This window comes from Gorilla gorilla, chromosome 9, assembly GCF_029281585.2.
Source record: "Gorilla gorilla gorilla isolate KB3781 chromosome 9, NHGRI_mGorGor1-v2.1_pri, whole genome shotgun sequence".
NCBI classification, from domain to species: domain Eukaryota; kingdom Metazoa; phylum Chordata; class Mammalia; order Primates; family Hominidae; genus Gorilla; species Gorilla gorilla.
The window spans coordinates 10,053,198-10,074,677 of NC_073233.2; the positions used below are offsets into that span (position 1 = coordinate 10,053,198).

General features: G+C 41.9%; 1 protein-coding gene and 1 non-coding gene across 14 annotated transcripts in view; one reads left to right on the forward strand and one right to left on the reverse strand.

The window, feature by feature from the left end:
- The window catches only part of NUP98 (nucleoporin 98 and 96 precursor), a 119,988-nt gene that overhangs the window by 9,486 nt on the left and 89,022 nt on the right, over positions 1 to 21,480 (reverse strand). For 7 of the 13 annotated variants that reach the window (XM_055355210.2, XM_055355209.2, XM_055355205.2 and 4 more), the window contains exons 22-30: positions 20,690 to 20,846; positions 20,237 to 20,329; positions 17,956 to 18,385; positions 16,127 to 16,356; positions 14,627 to 14,893; positions 10,974 to 11,131; positions 8,745 to 8,888; positions 6,854 to 6,996; positions 1,483 to 1,704 (exon numbers count right to left, since the gene is read on the reverse strand). In XM_055355210.2, the coding sequence (XP_055211185.2) occupies positions 1,483 to 1,704; positions 6,854 to 6,996; positions 8,745 to 8,888; positions 10,974 to 11,131; positions 14,627 to 14,893; positions 16,127 to 16,356; positions 17,956 to 18,385; positions 20,237 to 20,329; positions 20,690 to 20,846 (1,844 nt within the window). The remainder of the gene's footprint in view (positions 1 to 1,482; positions 1,705 to 6,853; positions 6,997 to 8,744; positions 8,889 to 10,973; positions 11,132 to 14,626; positions 14,894 to 16,126; positions 16,357 to 17,955; positions 18,386 to 20,236; positions 20,330 to 20,689; positions 20,847 to 21,480) is intronic. The other 6 variants (XM_004050483.5, XM_019036762.4, XM_019036759.4 and 3 more) reach the window with 1 other exon arrangement.
- On the forward strand, positions 7,551 to 7,655 carry LOC115936399 (small nucleolar RNA U13). The gene has a single exon (XR_004071889.3). It is a non-coding gene; the product is annotated as a small nucleolar RNA U13 (small nucleolar RNA).

A 21,480-nucleotide genomic window follows, 5' to 3' on the forward strand; every position in this document is an offset into this window, starting at 1 on the left:
CTTTTTCAGGAAACAAGATCTGCTTCTCCACAGTCAACTCCGAAACATTAGCCATCCTATCAAGCCAGTCTTTTACCATGTGAAATCCTTTATGACTGTGTTTAAATAAACTTACAAAAATAGCCTGGGGTCATTTCATTCCCTGTTAAGGGGGAAGAAGAAAGAGAAACTGCTTAAAGAAAGAGAAATTGCTTAAGTCTTAATAAGACTATGCTAGATGCTTTATACCTTTTACTCTTTTTAATTTCACAATCACCTTTAAATAGAAACTAATGTTATGCTTTCACAGGCCAAAAAAAAAAAAAAGGCTTAGGTTTAGAGAGTTAAGAGAGTATCTTTATCCAAAGTCAAAAGTAAGCTTTACCCTAGGTCAAAGTGAGTACGTGGTAGATCTAGAATTTAGACCCTATTTCCTTCCATACCATGCAACACAACAGTGCAGCATAATGATAAGAGCACAGACTCTGGACGAAAGTTGGAAACCTCACTCTGCCATTTACTAGCTGTGTGACCTTGGACAAAAGTTAAGCTCTGTGTCTTGGGTTACTGACCTGTAAAACAGAGATAATAACAGTGTCTATCTCATAGGTCATAATGAACATAAAACAGTTAATATATATGGTATACAATATAAACATGTGTAAAAGCACTTCAAGTACTACATAAATGTTCATTTTGTGTAATTACTGAAATACCATACTGCTATCATTAACAAAAATCTCCAGCCTTATCTTGTTCAAACCGCAGTGAAAAGGCATTTCTCCAGTTCTCTTTAAGGACAGAGAATCAAGACACATATACCTAAGCACAAGGCTGTGTTAATAAATACAATACTATCAAGCTTAAGGAATGGGTCGGTGACAAGGGATGACCAGAGAAAAAGCAAGCCAGTGGACACAGAAAAAGCAGGGACCTTTTTGCTAACCCATTACTTCCCTGCCGTGGAGTCACTGAGGCAGCTCAGACAGCACTATTTCTGTGTAATTCCTAAACATGCCACATTCACCTGAATCTGGGATTCAGAAAAGAGCCCACTAGGAGGAGAATAGTTCTGATCTGAAATTAAATGACTAGTTTTTTGGCCCAGGCATAATGCTATTGTCCCATCTGGGCATATCCTCTCATTTCCACTTCATTATTTCCTAGTCCAATTTTACAGGTTCTTCGACTCTTACCTCTATGAAGAATTTCTCTGATCAATGCAGTTCACAGAGATCTTTTTTTCTCAGACTGCTGAGAGACTTTGTGATAAATGTTATAATTTGGCACTTAATCAAAGGAAGTCTCAGTTTTAACTGGTTTACATGAATACAGAAACAGTCTAGGCTAAGGGTTTAACTATCTTGAGGTTTATCACAACGCTGGATCTAACACACATTCTACACAATTACTTGCTAAACTGAACCCTGAAAGACTGTGATTCCTTTGGAATTGCCCTGTAGTGCTAGATGTACCCAGTGGGTTCAACGGCTTCTCACTCACCATGAGTTGTCAATGTGCAGGAGGACAAAGATGGCCCACTCCCAGAGCCCCTCACTTTCAAGCTGGCCAGCGTAACTGGCCTGTAGCACACCTTCACACTGCGCTGAGAGATGGGTGTAGTTAAGAGCCCTCAGCACTTCCCACAAGTGCCAGCTTAGGCGGTAGTCCAAAGGATCTGCTGTTATGCTTCGAGGCTCCAGCAGCTGGTTGAGATCATAATGTCTGCAAAGAACGTGTTGAGAGTTAACATACACAGCCAGGAGACAGCCTGGACTGATATGTCAACTGTTCTGCTTATGTCTAAGACAATAAAAGAACCTGAGAGTGAAAGCATTATAGGCCTTCTCTCCCTCTGAGCCTATGTTTTATCAATCTATCTCTGGGTTCAGCCAGACTTTAGATCCTACAAAGAAACAAGGCACCTTCTCTTCTAAGGTTGTGTGATCTAACAGGTTTGCTGGTAATGGTTTGGCGTATGTATTTTACCATCCTGATACAGGGAGTCTTCACAGTTCTCACCCTTCCATTCCTTCATTATAATGTCATTACTTTTTTCTTTTTTTTGAGACAGAGTCTCGCTCTGTTGCCCATTTCTGGTATTTTGAAGTATCCTTTTCTTTCTTTCTCTGACATATTTAAAACTGCACGTATCTAGAGTACACAATTTTAATGAGCTTTAACATATGTAGACACCTGTAAAACCACCATCACGATCAAGAAAATAAATAGAGCAAGGCGCAGTGGCTCACGCCTGTAATCCCAACACATTGGAAGGCTGAGGTGGGCGGATCACTTGAGGTCAGGAGAGTTTGAGACCAGCCTGGCCAAGATGGTGAAACTCTTGTCTCTACAAAAAATACAAAAATTAGCCAGGTGTGGTAGTGCATGCCTGTATTCCTGGCTACTCAGGAGGCTGAGGCACAAGAACTGCTGGAACCCAGGAGGCGGAGGTTGTGGTGAGGTGAGATCATACCACTGCACTCTGACAGGGTGAGACTCCAACTCAAAATAATAATAATAATGATGACTCAATTGTAACCTCAACCTCCTGGGCTCATGCGATCCTCTCACTTCAGCCTCCTAAGTAGCTGGGACTACAGATGCATGCCACCATGCCCACCCAATTTAAGAAATTTATTTTCATAGAGATGGGGTCTCATTATATTGCCCAGGTTGGTCTTGAGCCCCTCGGTTCAAGTGATCGTCCCACTTCAGCATCACAAACTGCTGGGATTATAGGCATGACGCACCATACCTGGCCTGTTTTCTTATTACTGAATTTTCAGAGTTCTTGATGTATTCCTGGATACAAGTTCTCTATCAGATCTACGAATGGCAAGTATTTTCTCCCAATCTATGGTTTACCTTTTCATTCTCTTAATAGTCTTTCTATGAGCAGTAGTTTTGAAATTTTGTTGAAGTCCAATTTACCAATTTTTTTCTCTTATGAATTGTGTTATTTAGTGTCCACCTAAGAAATCTTCTGCCTAACCTACAGTTGCAAAAAATTTCCGCTTTGTTTTCTTCTAGAAGGTTTATAGTTAAGTTGAAATTTAGGTTTGTAATCCATTATGAGCTGGATAAACAATAGACACAACTAATGAGGCCAGAAGGTGGTTCTTTGAAAAGGTCAATATGATTGCTAAACTCTAGGTACACCAACCAAGAAAAAAAGAGGACGCAATTATTGAACACAAATGACCAGTATCAAAAAGAAAGAGATGTTGTTAAAGATCCTACAGATATTTAAAATGGTTAACAAGGAAATGTTATTAATAACTTGATGCTAATAAATTTTGTGACTTTAGGCCGGGTGCGGTGGCTCACGCCTGTAATCCCAGCACTTTGGGAAGCCAAGGTGGGTGGATCACGAGGTCAGGAGATCGAGACTATCTTGGCTAACAAAACAAGGCTGGGTGCAGTGGCTCATGCCTGTAATAGGCATTTTAGCAAAAATGTACAGATGGTAAATAAGCACATGACAAAGTGCTCAACATCATTAGACATTAGGGAAATGCAAATGAAACAATGAGAATTTCCAGTATGGGAAGATGAAAAAGTTCTGGAGAGGGTGGTGATGATTGTATAGCAATGTGAATGGACTTAATGCCACTGAACAGTATGCTTAAAATGGTTAAAACAGTAAATTTGGCCGGGCGCGGTGGCTCACGCCTGTAATCCCAGCACTCTGGGAGGCTGAGGTGAGCGGATCACGAGGTCAGGAGATCCAGACCATCCTGGCTAACATGGTGAAACCATGGTGAAACCCCGTCTCTACTAAAAATTAGCCGGGCATGGTGGTGGGTGCCTGTAGTCCCATCTACTTGGGAGGCTGAGGCAGGAGAATGGTGTGAACCCAGGAGGCAGAGCTTGCAGTGAGCCGAGTTCGCGCCACTGCACTCCAGCCTGGGCGACAGAGCGAGACTCCATCTCAAAAAAAAATAATAATAATAAAATAAATAAATAAAAACCAGTAAATTTTAGTTACATTTTACTACAATAAAAAGCTACATTCTATATAATTAATATAGTTAAATACTGGCCAGGCACAGTGGCTCACACCTATAATCCCAGCACTTTGGGAGGCCGAGGCAGGAGGATTACTTGAGGTCAGGAGTTCGAGACCAGCCTGGCCAACATGGCAAAACCCCATTTCTACTAAAAATACAAAAATTAGCTGGGCTTTGTGGCGCATGCCTGTAACCCCAGCTACTCAGGAGGCTGAGGCAGGAGAATCGCTTGAACCTGGAAGGCAGAGGTTGCAGTGAGGCAAGATCACGCCACTGCACTCTAGACTGGGCGACAGAGAGAGACTCTGTCTCGAAAATATATATATGTATTTAAATATACATATATATTTATATATATATATTTATAAGAAATCACCTTGAAGATTTGAAATGAGATGAGCTATTTGTGTGACTAGAGAAAAAAAAAACAAAAACTTTAAGTATTTCTAAGGTAATGTAAGAAGACATCTCTGCTGCGTGCAGTGGCTGACACCTGTAATCCCAGTACTTTAGGAGGCCAGCGCAGGTGGGTCACTTGAGCTCAGGAGCTTGAGAACAGCCTGGGCAATGTGGCAAAATCTTGTCTACAAAAAACACAAGAATTAGCTGAGTATGGTGGTGCACTCCTGCAACGCTCAGCTACTCAGGAGGCTGAGGTGAAAGGATCGCCTGAACCCGGGTGGTTGAGACTGCAATGAGCCATGATCACTCCACTGCACACCAGCCTGGGTGACAGAGCAAAACCCTGTCTAAAAACAAAACAAGGCTAGGTGCAGTGGCTCGCACCTGTAATACCAGCACTTTGGGAGGCTGAGGTGGGCAGATCACCAGGTCAGGAGATCGAGACCATCTTGGCTAACACGGTGAAACCCTGTCTCTACTAAAAATACAAAAAAATTAGCTGGGCGTGGTGGTGGGTGCCTCTAGTCCCAGCTACTTGGGAGGCTGAGGCAGGAGAATGGCATGAACCTGGAAGGCAGAGCTTGCAGTGAGCCGAGATTGCACCACTGCACTCCAGCCTGGGCAACTGAGCGAGAGAGTCTGTCTCAAAAAAAAACCAAAAAACAAAACACCAACACTGAGATAGTTCTAATTACATGGTTAGAAATAATAGCATGTGTTAATATATTATTGTTGGACACATAAACCACTCTGCATTTCTTTCTTTTTTGGAGACAGGGTCTCTCTCACTCCTATTGCCCAGGCTGGAGTACAGTGATGCAATCATGTCTCACTGCAGGCTCGACTTCCCAGGCTCAGGTGATCCTCCACCCTCAGCCTCCTGAATAGCTGGGACTACACACTACCACACATGGCTAATTTTTTTTTACTTTTAGTAGAAACAGGGTTTTGCCATATTGCCCAGGCTGGCCTCGAACTCCTGGGCTCAAGTGATCTGCTGGCCTTGGCCTTCCAAAGTATTGGGATTACAGGTGTGAGCCACCATGGCTGGCCTGCATTTTTTTTTTTTTTTTTTTTTTTGAGACAAAGAGTCTTGTTTCATCACCCAGGCTGGACTGCAGTGGCACAATCTTGGCTCACTGCAACCTCCAACTCCCAGGTTCAAGTGATTCTCCTGCCTCAGTTTCCTAGGTAACTAAGATTACAGGTGCCTACCACAACACCCGGCTAATTTTCGTATTTTTAGTAGAGATGGGGTTTCACCATGTTGGCCAGGCTGGTCTCAAACTCCCTGACATCAAGTGATCCACCCACCTCAGCCTCCCAAAGTGCTGGGATTACAGGTGTGAGCCACCGTGCCCGGCTGTCTGCATTTTTTTTTTTTATTTTTGAGACAGAGTCTTGCTGTGTCGCCCAGGCTGGAGTGCAGTGGCATGATCTCTGCTCACTGCAAGCTCTGCCTCCCGGGTTCACGCCATTCCCCTGCCTCAGCCTCCTGAGTAGCTGGGACTATGGGCGCCCGCCACCACGTCCAGATAATTTCTTTGTATTTTTAGTAGAGACAGGGTTTCACTGTGTTAGCCAGGATGGTCTCGATCTCCTGACCTCGTGATCCGCACACCTTGGCCTCCAAAAGTGTTGGGATTACAGGCGTGAGCCACCGCACCCGGCCGCCTGCATTTTTTAATAAACATGTACACACAGATTCACATATACGCACACAAACCAAGATACTACATGCCCAATAAAATGGTAAAATTTAAACAACTAATAATACCAAATTTTAAAGAGGATTTGGAGCAACTAGAGATATTACACATTATTGGTGGGAATATAAAAATGATATAATCACTTCTGGATATGTTCATAGCAGATTTATCAATAATGGCCAAAAATAAGAAAACGTAACTGTCCATCAACAAATGAATAGATACATAAATCATGTACCCCCGCTAAAAAAAACCCAAAACTAACTTTTGATACATATAAACATGAAAAAAAATCTCACAATCATTATGCAGAATCAAAAAAGCTAGGCACAAGGAACATACAGTATGATCTCCACATAAAATTCTAGACCAGCAAAACTAACTTATAGTAACAAAAAACTAGTCAATAGGTATCTGACTGACTGCAAAGGGGCACACAGGCGTTTTTCAATGGTAGTGGAAATATCAGCTTAGCTGTAATGGTAGTTACAATGCGATAGTTACTATAAAACTTATCGCACTGCATACTTTATTATATGTAAACTATACTCATTAAAGTTGATTAAAATAATTTTTAGACTTCTAATTCTAGTTCTAATGCTCTTTCCATTCAACTACTTTAAGTTATATTTGGTAGTTTATATGGACTTACAGCAATCTGGGGACATATAAAAGGGAAAGGACGCAGCAAAGGACTCCCCTGGGGCTCATGGAGCACTCAAGTGACAATAAAGCCTGGCTCTCATTTACCTGTCACTGTAGAGTTTTAGAAGGTGAAAGCAGACATCTCGAAGTGGTGTCTGTGAGTTTTGCTCCTCCGCTATCACATAGCCAGAACCCTCCAGATACGAAGGAAGTGGGGAGCAGGCATATCTGTCACTGTCAGAGGTATTCTGAAGGAATAATTTGATAAAACAATACGTTAGCTCCTAATCAGTTTTACTAGATGCCATTATGTTTATTTTATTTTTTTTTTTTTGAGAGGCAGTCTCACTCTGTCACCCAGGCTGGAGTGCAGTGGGACAATCTCGGCTCACTGCAACCTCCACTTCCCAGGTTCAAACAATTCTCCTGCCTCAGCCTCCCAAGTAGCTGGGATTACAGCTGCACACCACCACACCCGGCTAATTTTTGTATTTTTAGTAATGACAGTGTTTTGCCATGTTGGCCAGGCTGGTCTTGAACTCCTGACATCAGGTGATACGCCTGCCTTGGCCTCCCAAAGTGCTGGGATTAGAGGTGTGAATGACCGCACCCGGCCTAGATGCCATTATGTTTCAAATTCTTAAGACACCTGTATTAAGAATGAATAGACAGCCATGTGCAGTGGCTTGAGCCTATAATCCCAGCACTTTGAAAGTGGGAGGACTGCTTGAGCCAAGTAGTTCAAGACCTGCCAGGGCAACAAAGCAAGACCCCATCTCTACAAATAAAAAAATAAAATTATATATTTTGTAGTTCATGAGCATGATGACTGGGTGTTCATGCATGCGTGCGTGAGATGTGCCACCCTCGAACCTTGTGAAGATATTGGCATATTACCCGTCTGACATAAAAAGATAAGAAAAAAAAATTTTTTTTTAAATTAGCCAGGCATGGTGGTATGCACCTGTGGTCCCAGCTACTCAGGAGGCTGGGGCCCAGGAGGTCAAGGCTGCAGTGAGCTATAATTGCCCCACTGCATGCCACTCAAGTTTTGGGTGACAGACTGAGACCTGATCTCGATTAAAAAACAAAAAAAAAAACCTGGGCACGGTGGCTCATGCCTGTAATCCTAGCACTTAGGGAGGCCGAGGCAGGCAGATCATGAGGTCAGGAGATCGAGACCATCCTGGCTAACATGGTGAAACCGCGTCTCTACTAAAAATACAAAAAATTAGCCGGGCGTGGTGGCACATGCCTGTAGTCCCAGCTACCCGGGAGGCTGCAACCCAGGAGGGTTGCAGTGAGCCGAGATCGCGCTACTGCACTCCAGCCTGGGCTACACAGCGAGACTCCATCTCAAAAAAAAAAAAAAGTAAACAGACAACCCAAAGGATCTATCAGGGATTTTAAACATTTTTTGGTCAATGATGTACTTCATCTGTCTTCAATGGACTGGTAAAGATTTCAGGTAGCTATCACTAACCCCCCATACTTATCTTGCCACAATTCTTAATATACTCAAGTTTCAAGTGTTCTCTTACTCCTGACAAATAATTCTGAGAGAACAATATGAAAGACAAGTATAAAATATGAACAGTAAGATAATTCAAGAACTGATGGCATAAAAGTAACAATACATTAACCTCAAAACTGACAAGGAATATAAAATATTATATTTAGAGGCAAATTTCAGAACTAAGTTTGAAGATAAACCAAATCTGAGGTCAGGCTGTATAACAGGGAATTCCCAAAGAAGTAAGACAGCATTAGAAATGAAGAAGAACCCTCTGATTTAGAGGCAGGAAAACAGCAGTGAGAAAGTCAACTGTGGAATCTCATGATATTAAATAAAATAAAAACAGACACTTGGGGAAGTAGCCTTGTCCAGAGGAAGGAGTAAAGGATAGTTTCCCATCAGATTTCCTGGCTCCGCTTCAACTTGACAATACTTTAACACCCAACAAGATTTTTGCTTGGCTCTATTGGCCACATATACCTGAAATGCTTCTTCATACATGCTGAGCGCCCTAGAAATGGAGGCTGTTGGTGGAAGCAAATACCAAAGATGGATAGCCAGGGAGCGTTTCCAATCCAACTGGGAGCACACGTTTATTTGCTTCTTTTCTGAGAGCTGCCACACCTGTGCGAAACAAAATCATCACCATGGCTATATTCTACCTTGTTATTACCTGTGTGTGCAATAACACTGAAGTGAATATTCACTTATTCAAGGAACATTTTAAATGATTCAGATATAAAATATACAAATATAATAAAATCTCACAGCTAGTGAGAGGGAATATTATTTACTTATTTTTATTGACCAACTGATTGATCGATTGATACAGAGTTGCACTGTGTGGCCTAGGCTGGTCTTGAATTCCTGGTGTCAAGCAATCCTCCCTCCTCAGCCTCCCAAAGCATTGTGATTACAGGAATCAGACACTGTGCCTGGTCCCAGGATTTAATCAATCAATCAGTACTCAAATGAGATGAGAGCCATTGAGAGCAGAGAGATCTTCTCACTGTCTATGGTTGTCAATGTATAAAGCTTTAAAATGAGCATAAGTTCTGACCAGCTACATTTTTATTTCTGAAAATACTTTAAGATAATAATATAAGAGGTAGGCAGTGATAAGAGAAATGGCTTAAAATAATTATAACCCAACAGCCATAAAATGGAACATAAGTGGCTATAAAAAAGAATAATGCCAGCCAGGCACTGTGGCTCACACCTGTAATCCCAGCACTTTGGGAGGCCAAGGTGGTCGGATTACCTGAGGTCAGGAGTTCCAGACCAGCCTGGCCAACATGGTGAAATCCCGTTTCTATCAAAAATACAAAAAAAAAAAAAAAAAAAAAAGGCCGGGTGCAGTGGATCATGCCTATAATACCAGCACTTTGGTAGGCCGAGGTGGGTGGATCACCTGAGGTCGGGAGTTTGGGACTGGCCTGGCCAACATGGGGAAACCCGTCTCTACTAAAAATACAAAAATTAGCCAGGCGTGGTGGCAGGCACCTGTAATCCCAGCTACTTGGGAGGCTGAGGCAGGAGAATCGCCTGATCCTGGGACACAGAGGTTGCAGTGAGCCAAGATTGTGCCACTCACTCCAGCCTGGACAATAAGAGCGAAACTCCATCTCAAAAAACAACAACAACAAAAAAAAAACGCTTCATGACATGAAAAAATATTCACATACAGTAGGTTTAAAAAAAAAAAAGCTGCAGGTGGCCAGGCGTGGTGGCTCACGCTTGTAATCCCAGCACTTCAGGAGGCTGAGGCGGGCGGATCATGAGGTCAGGAGACCGAGACCATCCTGGCTAACATGGTGAAACCCCGTCTCTACTTAAAATACAAAAAATTAGCCCAGCGTGGTGGCAGGTGCCTGTAGTCTCAGCTACTCAGGAGGCTGAGGCAGAAGAATGACGGGAACTTGGGAGGCGGAGCTTGCAGTAAGCCCAGATCGTGCCACTGCACTCCAACCTGGGCAACAGAGCGAGACTCTGTCTCAAGAAAAAAAAAAAAAAAAAAAAAAAAATGCTGCAGGGCTGATGCAGTGGCTCATGCCTGTAATCTCAACACTTTGGGAGACCTATAGGTGACAGGATCCCTTTAGGCCAGGAGTTCAAGACAAGCCTAGGCAACATACTGAGACCCTATTGCTATAAATTCTTTTTTAAATGAACAAAATATAAATTAAAAAAATCACAGAACTCCTATGTATAATTTATTTCATTTGTATATACAAACATGTAAATAGGAACAACATATATGTGGATGTAGACTTAAAAACTAGCTGTGTATGGTAGCGTGTGCCTGTAGTCCCAGCTACTTGGGAGGCTCAGGTGAGAGGATCACTTGAACTTAGGAGATGGAGGATGCAGTGAGCCAAGATCACCCCACTGTACTCCTGCCTAGGCAACAGAGCCAGACCCTGTCTCAAAAAAATTAACTAAACTAGAATATTTCTGTGAAGATAAAATTACTTATATTGTTTATCACTATATGATATGGGATATGATACATTTTAACATTTTAATTTCTATACAACTAGATTTTTAAAAGTGTGCATGCCCGCCTTTATAATTTGAATATTGTCCAATGTGTAAAACATTTTGTGTAACTGTGCACAATTTACAAAGATGACTCCTTGCCTCAACCTCAAACTAGCTTCAATTTATGAAAAAACCAATGTGAGATATTATGGTAAAAGTAGAAGATACCGGTTTTCCAGCCAACAGAGCAAAGATGCGCAGTCTCTCATCCTGGATGAAGGAGTCTGCTTGGAGCTGATGCCAATCCACCAACTGCATGGTGAGCAGCTCCCGGACTGACTGGCTACCCACAAACTGAGATAAAAGAAGAGCAAGACGATGATCACCTATAAGAGAAATGGAAGTTTTTTGGTTATTACTAAGGGTTTATGGACTTCGTCAAACACTTGGGGGCATTATCTTCATTTCTTCCAGCCTTCAGAAGGGAGGATTTAACATTGTTAACTGCTTTCTGCAGTAGTGCCAAAATATTGATCAAAAACTTACCATTTTCTGCTTGGATAGAAAATTTGCAAACTAGTTTAACCTAAATTACGTATAGACTGAATAGCATATAGACATCAACAACAGATCTACCACTACTTCTGTGATACTAGGCAAGACACCTCAGCTACAAAATGGAGGAAAACAGCCCGGCATGGTGGCTATGCCTGTAATCCCAGCACTTTGGCAGGCCAAGGCAGGTGGATTACTTGAAGTCAGGAGTTCGAGACCAGCCTGACCAACATGGTGAAACCCCGTCCCTACTAAAAATACAAAAATCACCGGGCGTGCTGGTGCACACCTGTAATTCCAGCTACTTGGAAGGCTAAGGCAGGAAAATCACTTGAACCCATGAGTTGGAGGCTGCAGTGAGCCAAGATCGCACCATTGCACTCCAGCCTGGGCAACAAGAGCGAGACTCTATCTTAAACATAAAAAGGAAAAATGGAGGAAAACACTGGGCATGGTGGCTCACACTTGTAATCCCAGTGCTCTGGGAAGCCAAGGCGGGCAAATCACTTGGGGTCAGGAGTTCGAGACCAACCTCGCCAACATGATGAAACTTTGTCTCTACTAAAAATACAAAAATTAGCCTGGCGTGGTGGCACGTGACTGGAGTCCCAGCTACTCAAGAGGCTGAGACACGAGAATCACTTGAACCCAGAAGGCAGAAGTTGCAGTAAACAGAGATTGCACTACTGCACTCCAGCCTGGGTGACAGACCAAGACTCTGTCTTGGTGTGCGGGGGAGGGAAAAAAAAAGGCCGGAGGCAGTGGTTCACGCCTGTAATCCCAGCACTCTGGAAGGCTGAGGCAGGCGGATCACCTGAGGTCAGGAGCTCGAAACCAGCCCGGCCAACATGACGAAATGGCATCTCTACTAAATATACAAAAGTTAGCCGAGTGTGGTGGCACGTTACCTGTAATCCCAGCTACTCAGGAGGCTGAGGCAGGAGAATCGCTTGAACCCAGGAGGCAAACGTTGTAGTGAGCCGAGATTATGCCACTGCACTCCATCCTGGGGTACAGAGCGAGACTCTGTCTCGAAAACAAAAACAAAAACAAAACAAAACACAAAAAACAAAAAAAAAGGGGGGGAGTAGTAAAGCAAAAGTTTTAGTAACCTAAAAGGCAGTACCTTTACCAGAGGTTTAGCCTTAACAGTCAAAATAAACAGGAAGAAAGTGGAGTTTATGAATCAACAGCCCTAAGAATCTGACTCTGGCATACCTTAAGATCCTCTCCTACTACGTGTTGGTGTCCTGGTGAGCATAACCTTTTTTTAATGATTCATAATAAGTTCATACAAGATCAATCCCAAAGATAAATTCTCACTGTACAAATGCACAAAGACCATAAATGGTACCAGACTGAGGCTGGATGTGGTGGCTCACGCCTCTAATCCCAGCACTTTGGGAGGCTGAGGCAGGAGGGCTGCTTGAGGCCAGGAGTTTGAGACCAGCCTGGTCAACATACAGACCCCATCTCTATTTAAAAAATAAAAAGAAAAGAAAACAGGAAGCTACCAGGCTAAATGTGTAGTGACAGTGGAATGCAACAAGCCCTTTATATAGCTTACTGATTTTGGCTTTTCCTGTGATTTGTTCCTTATAATCCCAAAAGTGGCAAAACTCTTCAAAATAAATCCAGTCGATGGCTCCAATTAGTTGGCTTTGGATAAACTAGGTTCCAACAATCAAGGTTTGAATAAGGATCTGATCATATTAGATTAAGCTGAACTATGCCATCCTGTATTCTTATCAAGACTTTATGGCCAGGCACGGTGGCTCATGCATGTAATCCCAGCACTTGGGAGGCCAAAGTGGGTGGATCACTGGAAGTCATGAGTTTGAGACCACCCTGGCCAACATGGCGAAACCCTGTCTCTACTAAAAATACAAAAAAAAAAAAAAAAAAGACAACTAGCTGGGCATGGTGGCAGGCACCTGTAATCCCAGCTACTCAGGAGGCTGAGGCAGGAGAATCGCTTGAACCCAGGAAGTAAAGGTTGCAGTGAGCTGAGATCGTTCCACTGCACTCCAGCAGTCTGGTAAACACACAGACAGACTCTGTCTTAAAAAAAAAAAAAAAAAAAAAAAAAAAAAAAAAAAAAAAGATTTATATCTAGGCAGTCATTAAGTACTTGCTGAATTGCCTCATTAGTGAAAGGGAACTTAAAAAAGTAAATATATGCATATAAATTCCTTTTTAAAAAGCCAGTGAGTACCTCAACCCAGAAATTCAACTTCTATATATTTATTTGAATGAATTGATATAGAACATATTTTATAGCAATTCAGAGTACTGTTTATAGTTTAAAAAAAAGTCTCAATGTGAAGGAAGAAATTTACTAATATGGTACATTTATACATAAAAGAATGCTAAGAAGTATTTGATAATTATCTGTATTACAGGGCATTTGTAATGTGCCACATGAAAAGAACAGAATATAATACACAGCAGGATATCACCTTTGAAAAGTTCACAAGCGTATGTCACAGTGTCTGGACATATTTGTATGAATTACAAAGTAAAGAATTAAGTACAAATTGCACATTAAAATGTTTGCAGTGAGTAGTAGTCACAGGATTTGGGTGATTTTGATTGATAGCTTATCTATGCTTTCTAGTTTTATTACAAATGTAATATAAAATTTAAATTTTAATCAAGTAAACAATGCTTAAGGTCCTAAAAAAAGAATTAGAAGACATAGTTCGGCTGGGTGCAGTGGCTCACACCTGTAATTCCAGCACTTTGGGAGGCCAAGGTGGTGGATCACCTGAGGTCAGGAGTTCGAGACCAGCCTGACCAACATGGTGAAACCCTGTCTCTACTAAAATACAAAAATTAGCCAGGTGTGGTAGCGGGCACCTGTAATCTCAGCTACTTGGGAGGCTGAGGCAAGAGAATCGCTTGAACCCAGGAGGAGGAGGTTGCAGTGAGCAGAGATCGCACCATTGTACTCCAGCCTGGGCAACAAGAGTGAAACTGTCTCAAAAAAAAAAAAAGTCATGGTTCCTATTCTATAGGAATAGGTGGGTGTGATCTACCCCCCTTGGCCTCCCACAGTGCTGGAATTACAGGCATGAGCCACTGAGCCCAGCCGCACTATGTCTTCTAATTCTCTGTTTAGGACCTTAAACGTTGTTTACTTGATTAAAAGTTAAATTTTATGTTATATTACATATTCCACGGGAACCAGCAATCTTTCTGGGAAGTCCACAATGAATACTCATAGGCTAGAAGCCAAAGGGAAATGCACAATTAGCGGGGAGCGGTAGGAGGCAGTGAGTAGGAAGGCGACAGAGGCGCAGAGAAGGACCATATGCCTTCCCCACCTGACTGCTGGGCCAGAGAGCAGGCCTCACTGATCCTTTTGCCTGTGAGGTAGCTGAATACAGCCTCCACAGGGCTGTTTTTTTGGGTTAAGGAGACTTCCTCTTCAATCTGAGGTGTGGCAGTACAGGACAGCCAGCGGGAGAAAGCTCTTCTTCGCTCCAGAATTTGAATGTATTCACGGGGTTCATTTAGCTGGCTGTCAAGCTCCTTCAGGTGGCCCCATAGGGCTTCACATAGTGTCCATGTCAGGCTCCAGTGCTTCACAACTAAGGCAGGAAGAGAAAAACAATGTTACGAGACAAAGTCTTACAACAACTTCACAGAGGGCATCCTTCTAACTGTGATGTTAAAAATACATAAATTAATAGACATCTCAAACAACCACTCAAGCTGATTACCCTGAATCTGTCTCTACCTCACTCAACTTTGTCTTACAATTTCCAGAAGTACATAGTATAAATAAATGCTTGCTCATATCATGTTTCTGTGGTACTTACATAACAAATGTAACCGTTAAACAGGTTCCCCAAGCCTAATTATGGCTAGTGTCATCTCAGATGATATCTACTTTGATCAAATTCTGTCTACAAAAGTACTGTTTATCATTTAAGCCACTTACAAGTATGCACTGGTAAAATAACTTACACATTTGAAAAGACAATGAGACGATTAAGTAAATACAAAGAACTGAAGGAACATGAACAAATCTCAAAACGTGTGGCATAGGACATTCTAAAACAGCCCATTTTTCAATAAACGTGATTTGCTAAACAAAATGATTTTTCTGGTTTGAAATATTAATAAATTAGATAACCCCTTTATCAAAGTATTGATTCAGAAAAACATGGTCATGATAGATGAGAAAGGTAATCTTGAGAGAAGCCAGGAAGAGGAATTACAACAAAGCTGTTAAGAAGACCAGCAGTACTTGAGCTGGATATGGAAGAATGGATAGGATTTAGAAAAGCAAGAAGGGGCCGGGCGCGGTGTCTCACGCCTGTAATCCCAGCACTTTGGAAGGTCGAGGCAGGCAGATCACGAGGTCAAGAGATCGAGACAATCCTGGCCAATATGGTGAAACCCTGTCTCTACTAAGAATACAAAAATTAGCTGGGTGTGGTGGCGCGCGCCTGTAGTCCCGGCTACAGTGACAGAGTGAGACTCCGTCTAAAAAAAAAAGTAAAGCAAGAAGGAATGTATTTCTCTCCCTATGTTCTCTGGATTAGGTAAGAAATTCAATTTTATAAATCCAAGGATTTGACTTGCTACAGTTCTTTGTGGAAGAATTTGTACATTAATGGGTAAAAGAACAAAGTGACAAGAACATAGTGACAATTTCTTCTTGCTTGGGAATCTGCTTAGTTAAACTCAACCTCAGAAAATGACAAGCACAGGCATTTACCTACTAGACTGGTGTCAGGAAATTCATCCTCCCGTGAACATACGCTACCACCACTATTATTGGGACATCAAACATTAGAAACATAGTGTGTACTCACTTTGTGCTTCTGGTAAGTCTCCTGATGCTTCTTTAACCCAATCTGCATAGTCATGAATGACAGCAACTCCCAGATTGGGGACAATGAGAGGACACAGTTCATCCACATGGACAGTGCTGTGTTTTAATTTGAGCTCCAGAGGTGTCTGATATAATTTCACGTCTTCATCTGGCTTTCTTTGTCTCAAACTGAGTTTTTCTAAGTGAACTTTGAATGGGGATTCAGTTAGGCTACAAGAGCAAATGAGGAATAGAATAGAAAATGAACCTAAGACAGAAGCTAGGATTTTTACTTCAACCAAACCACTGTTTCTTTTTATGATTACAAACGGAATGCAAACATTTCACTGTAGTTTTAAAGAAATTTTGTTTCTTAAACTATACTGAACTTATCTGCTACATACTGGGGAAAAAAAATCATCTGATCAGTGCATTCAGAACACAAAGGCTTCTTAGGCCAGGTTATAACAAGCATGAGAATCCTAACAGATTTAGAACTGGCTAAAACTCAAGGGCCAAAAGCTATTGTGGGATACCTGTTTCTCAAATTATACTTGGGTATCAAAAGTCATGAGGCTAAGCTTCTAGATACTAAAGAACTGATTCTAAATTACAATGAGCATATAGCTAAGCTAGGCTTGTTCCAATTTTTTTTTTTTTTTTTTTTGAGATGGAGTTTCACACTGTCGCTGAGGTTGGAATGCAGTAGCGTGATCTTGGCTTACTGCAACCTCTGCCTCCTGGGTTCAAGGGCGATTCTCCTGCCTCAGCCTCCTAAGTAGCTGGGATTACAAACATGCACCACCACGCTGGGCTAATTTTTGTAATTTTAGTAGAGACAGGGTTTTACCATGTTGGCCAGGCTGGTCTCGAACTCCTGACCTCAAGTGATCCTCCCGCCTTGGCCTCCCAAAGTGCTGGGATGACAGGCGTGAGCCACCGTACCCGGCCCCTTGATCTAATTTTTAAGATTGATATTAATAACCTTCAAAATTCACAAGATAATGCTTAACCTAGAATAACTAAGTTTAGGATCAGTATTCTTAATTGTGAGGTTCAAGAGACATTGTTGTTTTTTCTTTTTCTTTTCTCTTTTTTTTTTTTTTTTTGAGACTGAGTCTCATTCAGTTGCCCAGGCTAGAGTGCAATGGCGCGATCTCAGCTCACTGCAAGCTCCGCCTCCCGGGTTCACACCATTCTCCTGCCTCAGCCTCCTGACTAGCTGGGTCTACAGGCGCCTGCCACAACGGCCAGCTAATTTTTTTTGTATTTTTAGTAGAGACGGAGTTTCACCGTGTTAGCCAGGATGGTCTCAATCTCCTGACCTTGTGATCCGCCCATCTTGGCCTCCCAAAGTGCTGGGATTACAGGTTGTTTTTTATTTTTTCAAAGTCAACTTTAAAAATGAAGGATAGGCTGGGCAAGGTGGCTCATGACTGTAATCCCAGCACTTTGGGAGGCCAAGGTAGGACAATCACTTGAGCTCAGGAAACATTAGCTGGGTGTGGTGGCGTGTGCATGTAATCCCAGCTTATCAGGAGGCTGAGGCAGGAGAAGAGCCTCAGACTGAGAGGCAGAGGTTGCAGCAAGCTGAGATCGTGCCACCGCACCCCAGCCTGGGAAACAGAGCAAAACTGAGTCTCAAAAACACACACACACACACCTGGGAAACAGAGCAAAACTGAGACACACACACACACACTCTCTCTCTCTCTCTCTCTCTCTCTCTCTCTCTCTAGAAAGATGACAAAGCAGGGCCCTATCCTCCTGATTAGTTTTTTTCACCTATCATGTTGCCTTTCTCAAAAAGCATCAAGAAATGTGACTCACGGTTTAACAGCTACTGGATTGGGCAGGAATCCAAACTCCATGGAATCAGCAATCTGATGATTTTCTAGTTCATGAGAGCCATTCAGCTGTTCTCCACTATTAGCAAGAGTCCAGTTGGGGCCCCAACCAACACGAAATGAGCGTCCCATGAATAGGGCCATGTCCATCAAGAGTTTTCCCTTGCCATAGGTGACAGACTTTTCACGAGGGACTAGGCCTAGTTGCCTACGTGTACCCACTGTTTTCAACGGAACCTCAGGGGCTGGGCTGGGCATTGTGAACACAGAAGTCAGGGGTGGAGGGACAGACCAAGAGGATGTGGATGGGATATTCATTAAAGATGCTGTTCTGGGAGTACAACATTCTTGCACAGAGGCACTTGGTGAAAGAAAAGCTCCACTTGTAAATTTTGATTGTAGTAACCCACCAACTGAAATGAAGAGGGAATGAAGGGGAGAAAGACTATTACAAAACACAAGCTATTGTTTCTTGAACAATAACAAAAATCAGTAAGGCTGAAACCATTCAATGTTTAATCAAACTACTTATATCAGATGTGGATGACCAGAAGCAGGCTAAGTCAGATTTTGCAGAAATTACTCTTTGAACTAGGAAATCAGGACAAGATTCTAATGATGATGATGATATCTACAACAATAATAAAAGCAACAACACTATTAATATTATTTAAAAATATGCAGCAGACTCTGTATAAGTCATTTGTATATGTTATTTCATTTCACTCTTCAAAAACTTTTTTTTTTTTTTTTGGAGACAGAGTCTCGCCCTGTAGCCCAGGCTAGAGTGCAGTGGCATGATCTTGGCTCACTGCAACCTCTGCCTCCTGGGTTCAAGCAATTCTCTGCCTCAGCCTCCCGAGTAGCTGGGATTACAGGTGCCCGCCACCATGCTTGGCTAATTTTTCTGTATTTTTAGTAGAGACAGAGTTTCACCATGTTGGCCAGGCTGGTCTTGAACTCCTGACCTCGTGATCCACCTGCCTCAGCCTCCTAGAGTGCTGGAATCACAGGCATGAGCCACTGCACTTGGCCTCAAAAACTTTTAAATGATTAGCATTATTATCATTCCTATTGTATATATGAGAAAACTGAGCTCAGATAAGTGACTTGTCCAAATCTACAAAGTGACAGGACCAGGAGACAAGCCAAGGTTAAGTCTGGCACCACTCCTCATGCCCTTATCAGAATCCTAAAGGTAACGATTTCTTAGCATATATAAAAGTAAGATCAAAACTCAAATTCCTATTCTACTCTAAACAATGCTACAGTCAATGAAATAAAAACACACTAGGTATCTTACAACTGTACATGTGGCCTTCTGAAGGACAGTTCTTTAAAAAAATTTTTTTTAACATTTAAATTTTTATCTAGCTAGCTAGCTATTATAGGGATGGAATCTTGCTATGTTGCCCAGGCTGCTCTCCAAATCCTAGCCTCAAGCCATCCTCCTTCCTCAGCCTCCTAAAGTGCTATGATTATAGGCATGAGCCACTGTGCCCGGCTGAAGGACAGTTCTTATTACCAGTGCCTGTTTCCCAATTTTACATGGCTTTTGTCTAAAGCATGGAGTTAAATATTATTGAAGTACCAGATTTTCATGTAGTATCCATTATGGAAAAGGTTATTAAGAATGTTTAACTGATACTTTATTGGTTAATATATTTTCTTTCTTTCCTCTATACCAAAGGGAAGTTAAAAATATTTTTAAAAAGCAAAGTTGATAATAAGGGAACTCAAAAGAATTGAAAAATATTTAGTTTTTAAAGCAATATAAACAAATGTCTCTCTGTCAGTTCCTCTGGCTTTCAAAATATGTTGAAACTACATCTGCTTAAGTTCTTTGCTGATATTAAAACTTTATTTCCAATCCCACATAGTTACAAGCCCACTAGAAAAGAGAAAACTTTAAAATCAAATATGTAATCACTTCGCTGGGAATTTAAAAAGGTTTAGTGAAAAGTAGAAATCTGATGTGCTCTGTGCATTACGAGAAGCAATACTTGTCCCTAGAAGACAATAAGACAGTGCTGTAAGGACTGCACAAAACGAGTATAGTGCAGGACAACTTGCTGAACTAAGTAATGTCATAAAAATTGGGAAGTCAGAGCTTACTATCTAATCCACATTCATAAGCAAACAAAAACATGAACCTAAACAAAGCACAAATGCTTTTTTTCTCCATACACTTCTGCATCTGCACAAACAGAGGTAATTCTAGTTCTTAAAAACCGGCCACTCCTGCCAGGTGCAATGACGCATACCTGTAATCTCAGCACTTTGGGAAGCTGAGGCAGGATGATCAGTTGAGGCCAGAAGTTCAAGGCCAGCCTGGGGCAAGATAGCAAGATCCATCTCTATAAACATTTAAAAAAATAATTAGTTGAGTAGTGGTGTATGCCCATAGTCCTAGCTACTCAGGAGGCTGAGACAGGAGGACTGCTTGAGCCCAAGAGTTCAAGGCTGTAGTAAGTGCGACTGCATAACTGCACTCCAGTCTGTGCAACAGAGAGAGACCTTGTCTCTAAAAACAAAAAACCTGGCTACTCTTACTGAATACTTATGAGTACAATTTCTCTTAGCACCCTTATGTCACTGGTATAGTTGTTTGGCAGATACTTGCCAGAGAAGTCCACTTGGGTTAGAAGAAGAAAAGTGAAAAGCAGGACTTGATGACTGTACAGCTTTCTTGTAAAATAGCATCTTTTATACTGTACCTAGTGAACGAGTTTTCGACGAGTGGGATGCTGAAATGGGGAGTCTGGGAGAACAGATTTCTTGAGAAGTATCTGCTTTGGAAGGCAGGCGACTGAAGCGTTGATCCAGTGCCATATCTACATCTTCTTCATCAGTAAGCAATGATGCTTTCATGATCTAAAAAGGCAATATCTATAGAATGAATGTGCTTCCCAGAATCAAAAGGCCATACCAAAAAAAATGCAGTTTACAACAACCAAAAATATTGTTCCTCCTCAAGGCTGTGTATAGAGCTAGTATATTTGTGTGATGGATGGACCCCATTACACTGTGTGTGCCTGAAAGGCAGAATTCATATAATACTTCTCTTCTTTCTATCTATAGCGTCTCACCAGAGCCTGGCACACAGCAGTTGCTATGTTTGCTGATAAAATAATTTTAAAGTCAAACATAAGCCAAAGGTGAAACACATAACACACCAAAAGGCACTGGGATAAAGGGAAGTAAAGACATAGCTTAAAGAAACCTGTGCTACTAGGTACTAAAATTTTTAAATTTTGTGGAGCACATACAGAGTCTTAAAAGTACCCTGTGATGTAGACAAAGTAATATTTTATAGAGAAAAATCAGTACTCACAGCTATTATATGACTTGCACAAAGTAATAAAGTTACAAAATTGGGATTGGGGCCGGGCTCAGTGGCTCATGCCTATAATCCTAGCACTCTGGAAGGCCAACGCGGGCAGATCACCTGAGGTCAGGAGTTCGAGACCAGACTGACCAACATGGAGAAACCCCTGTCTCTACTAAA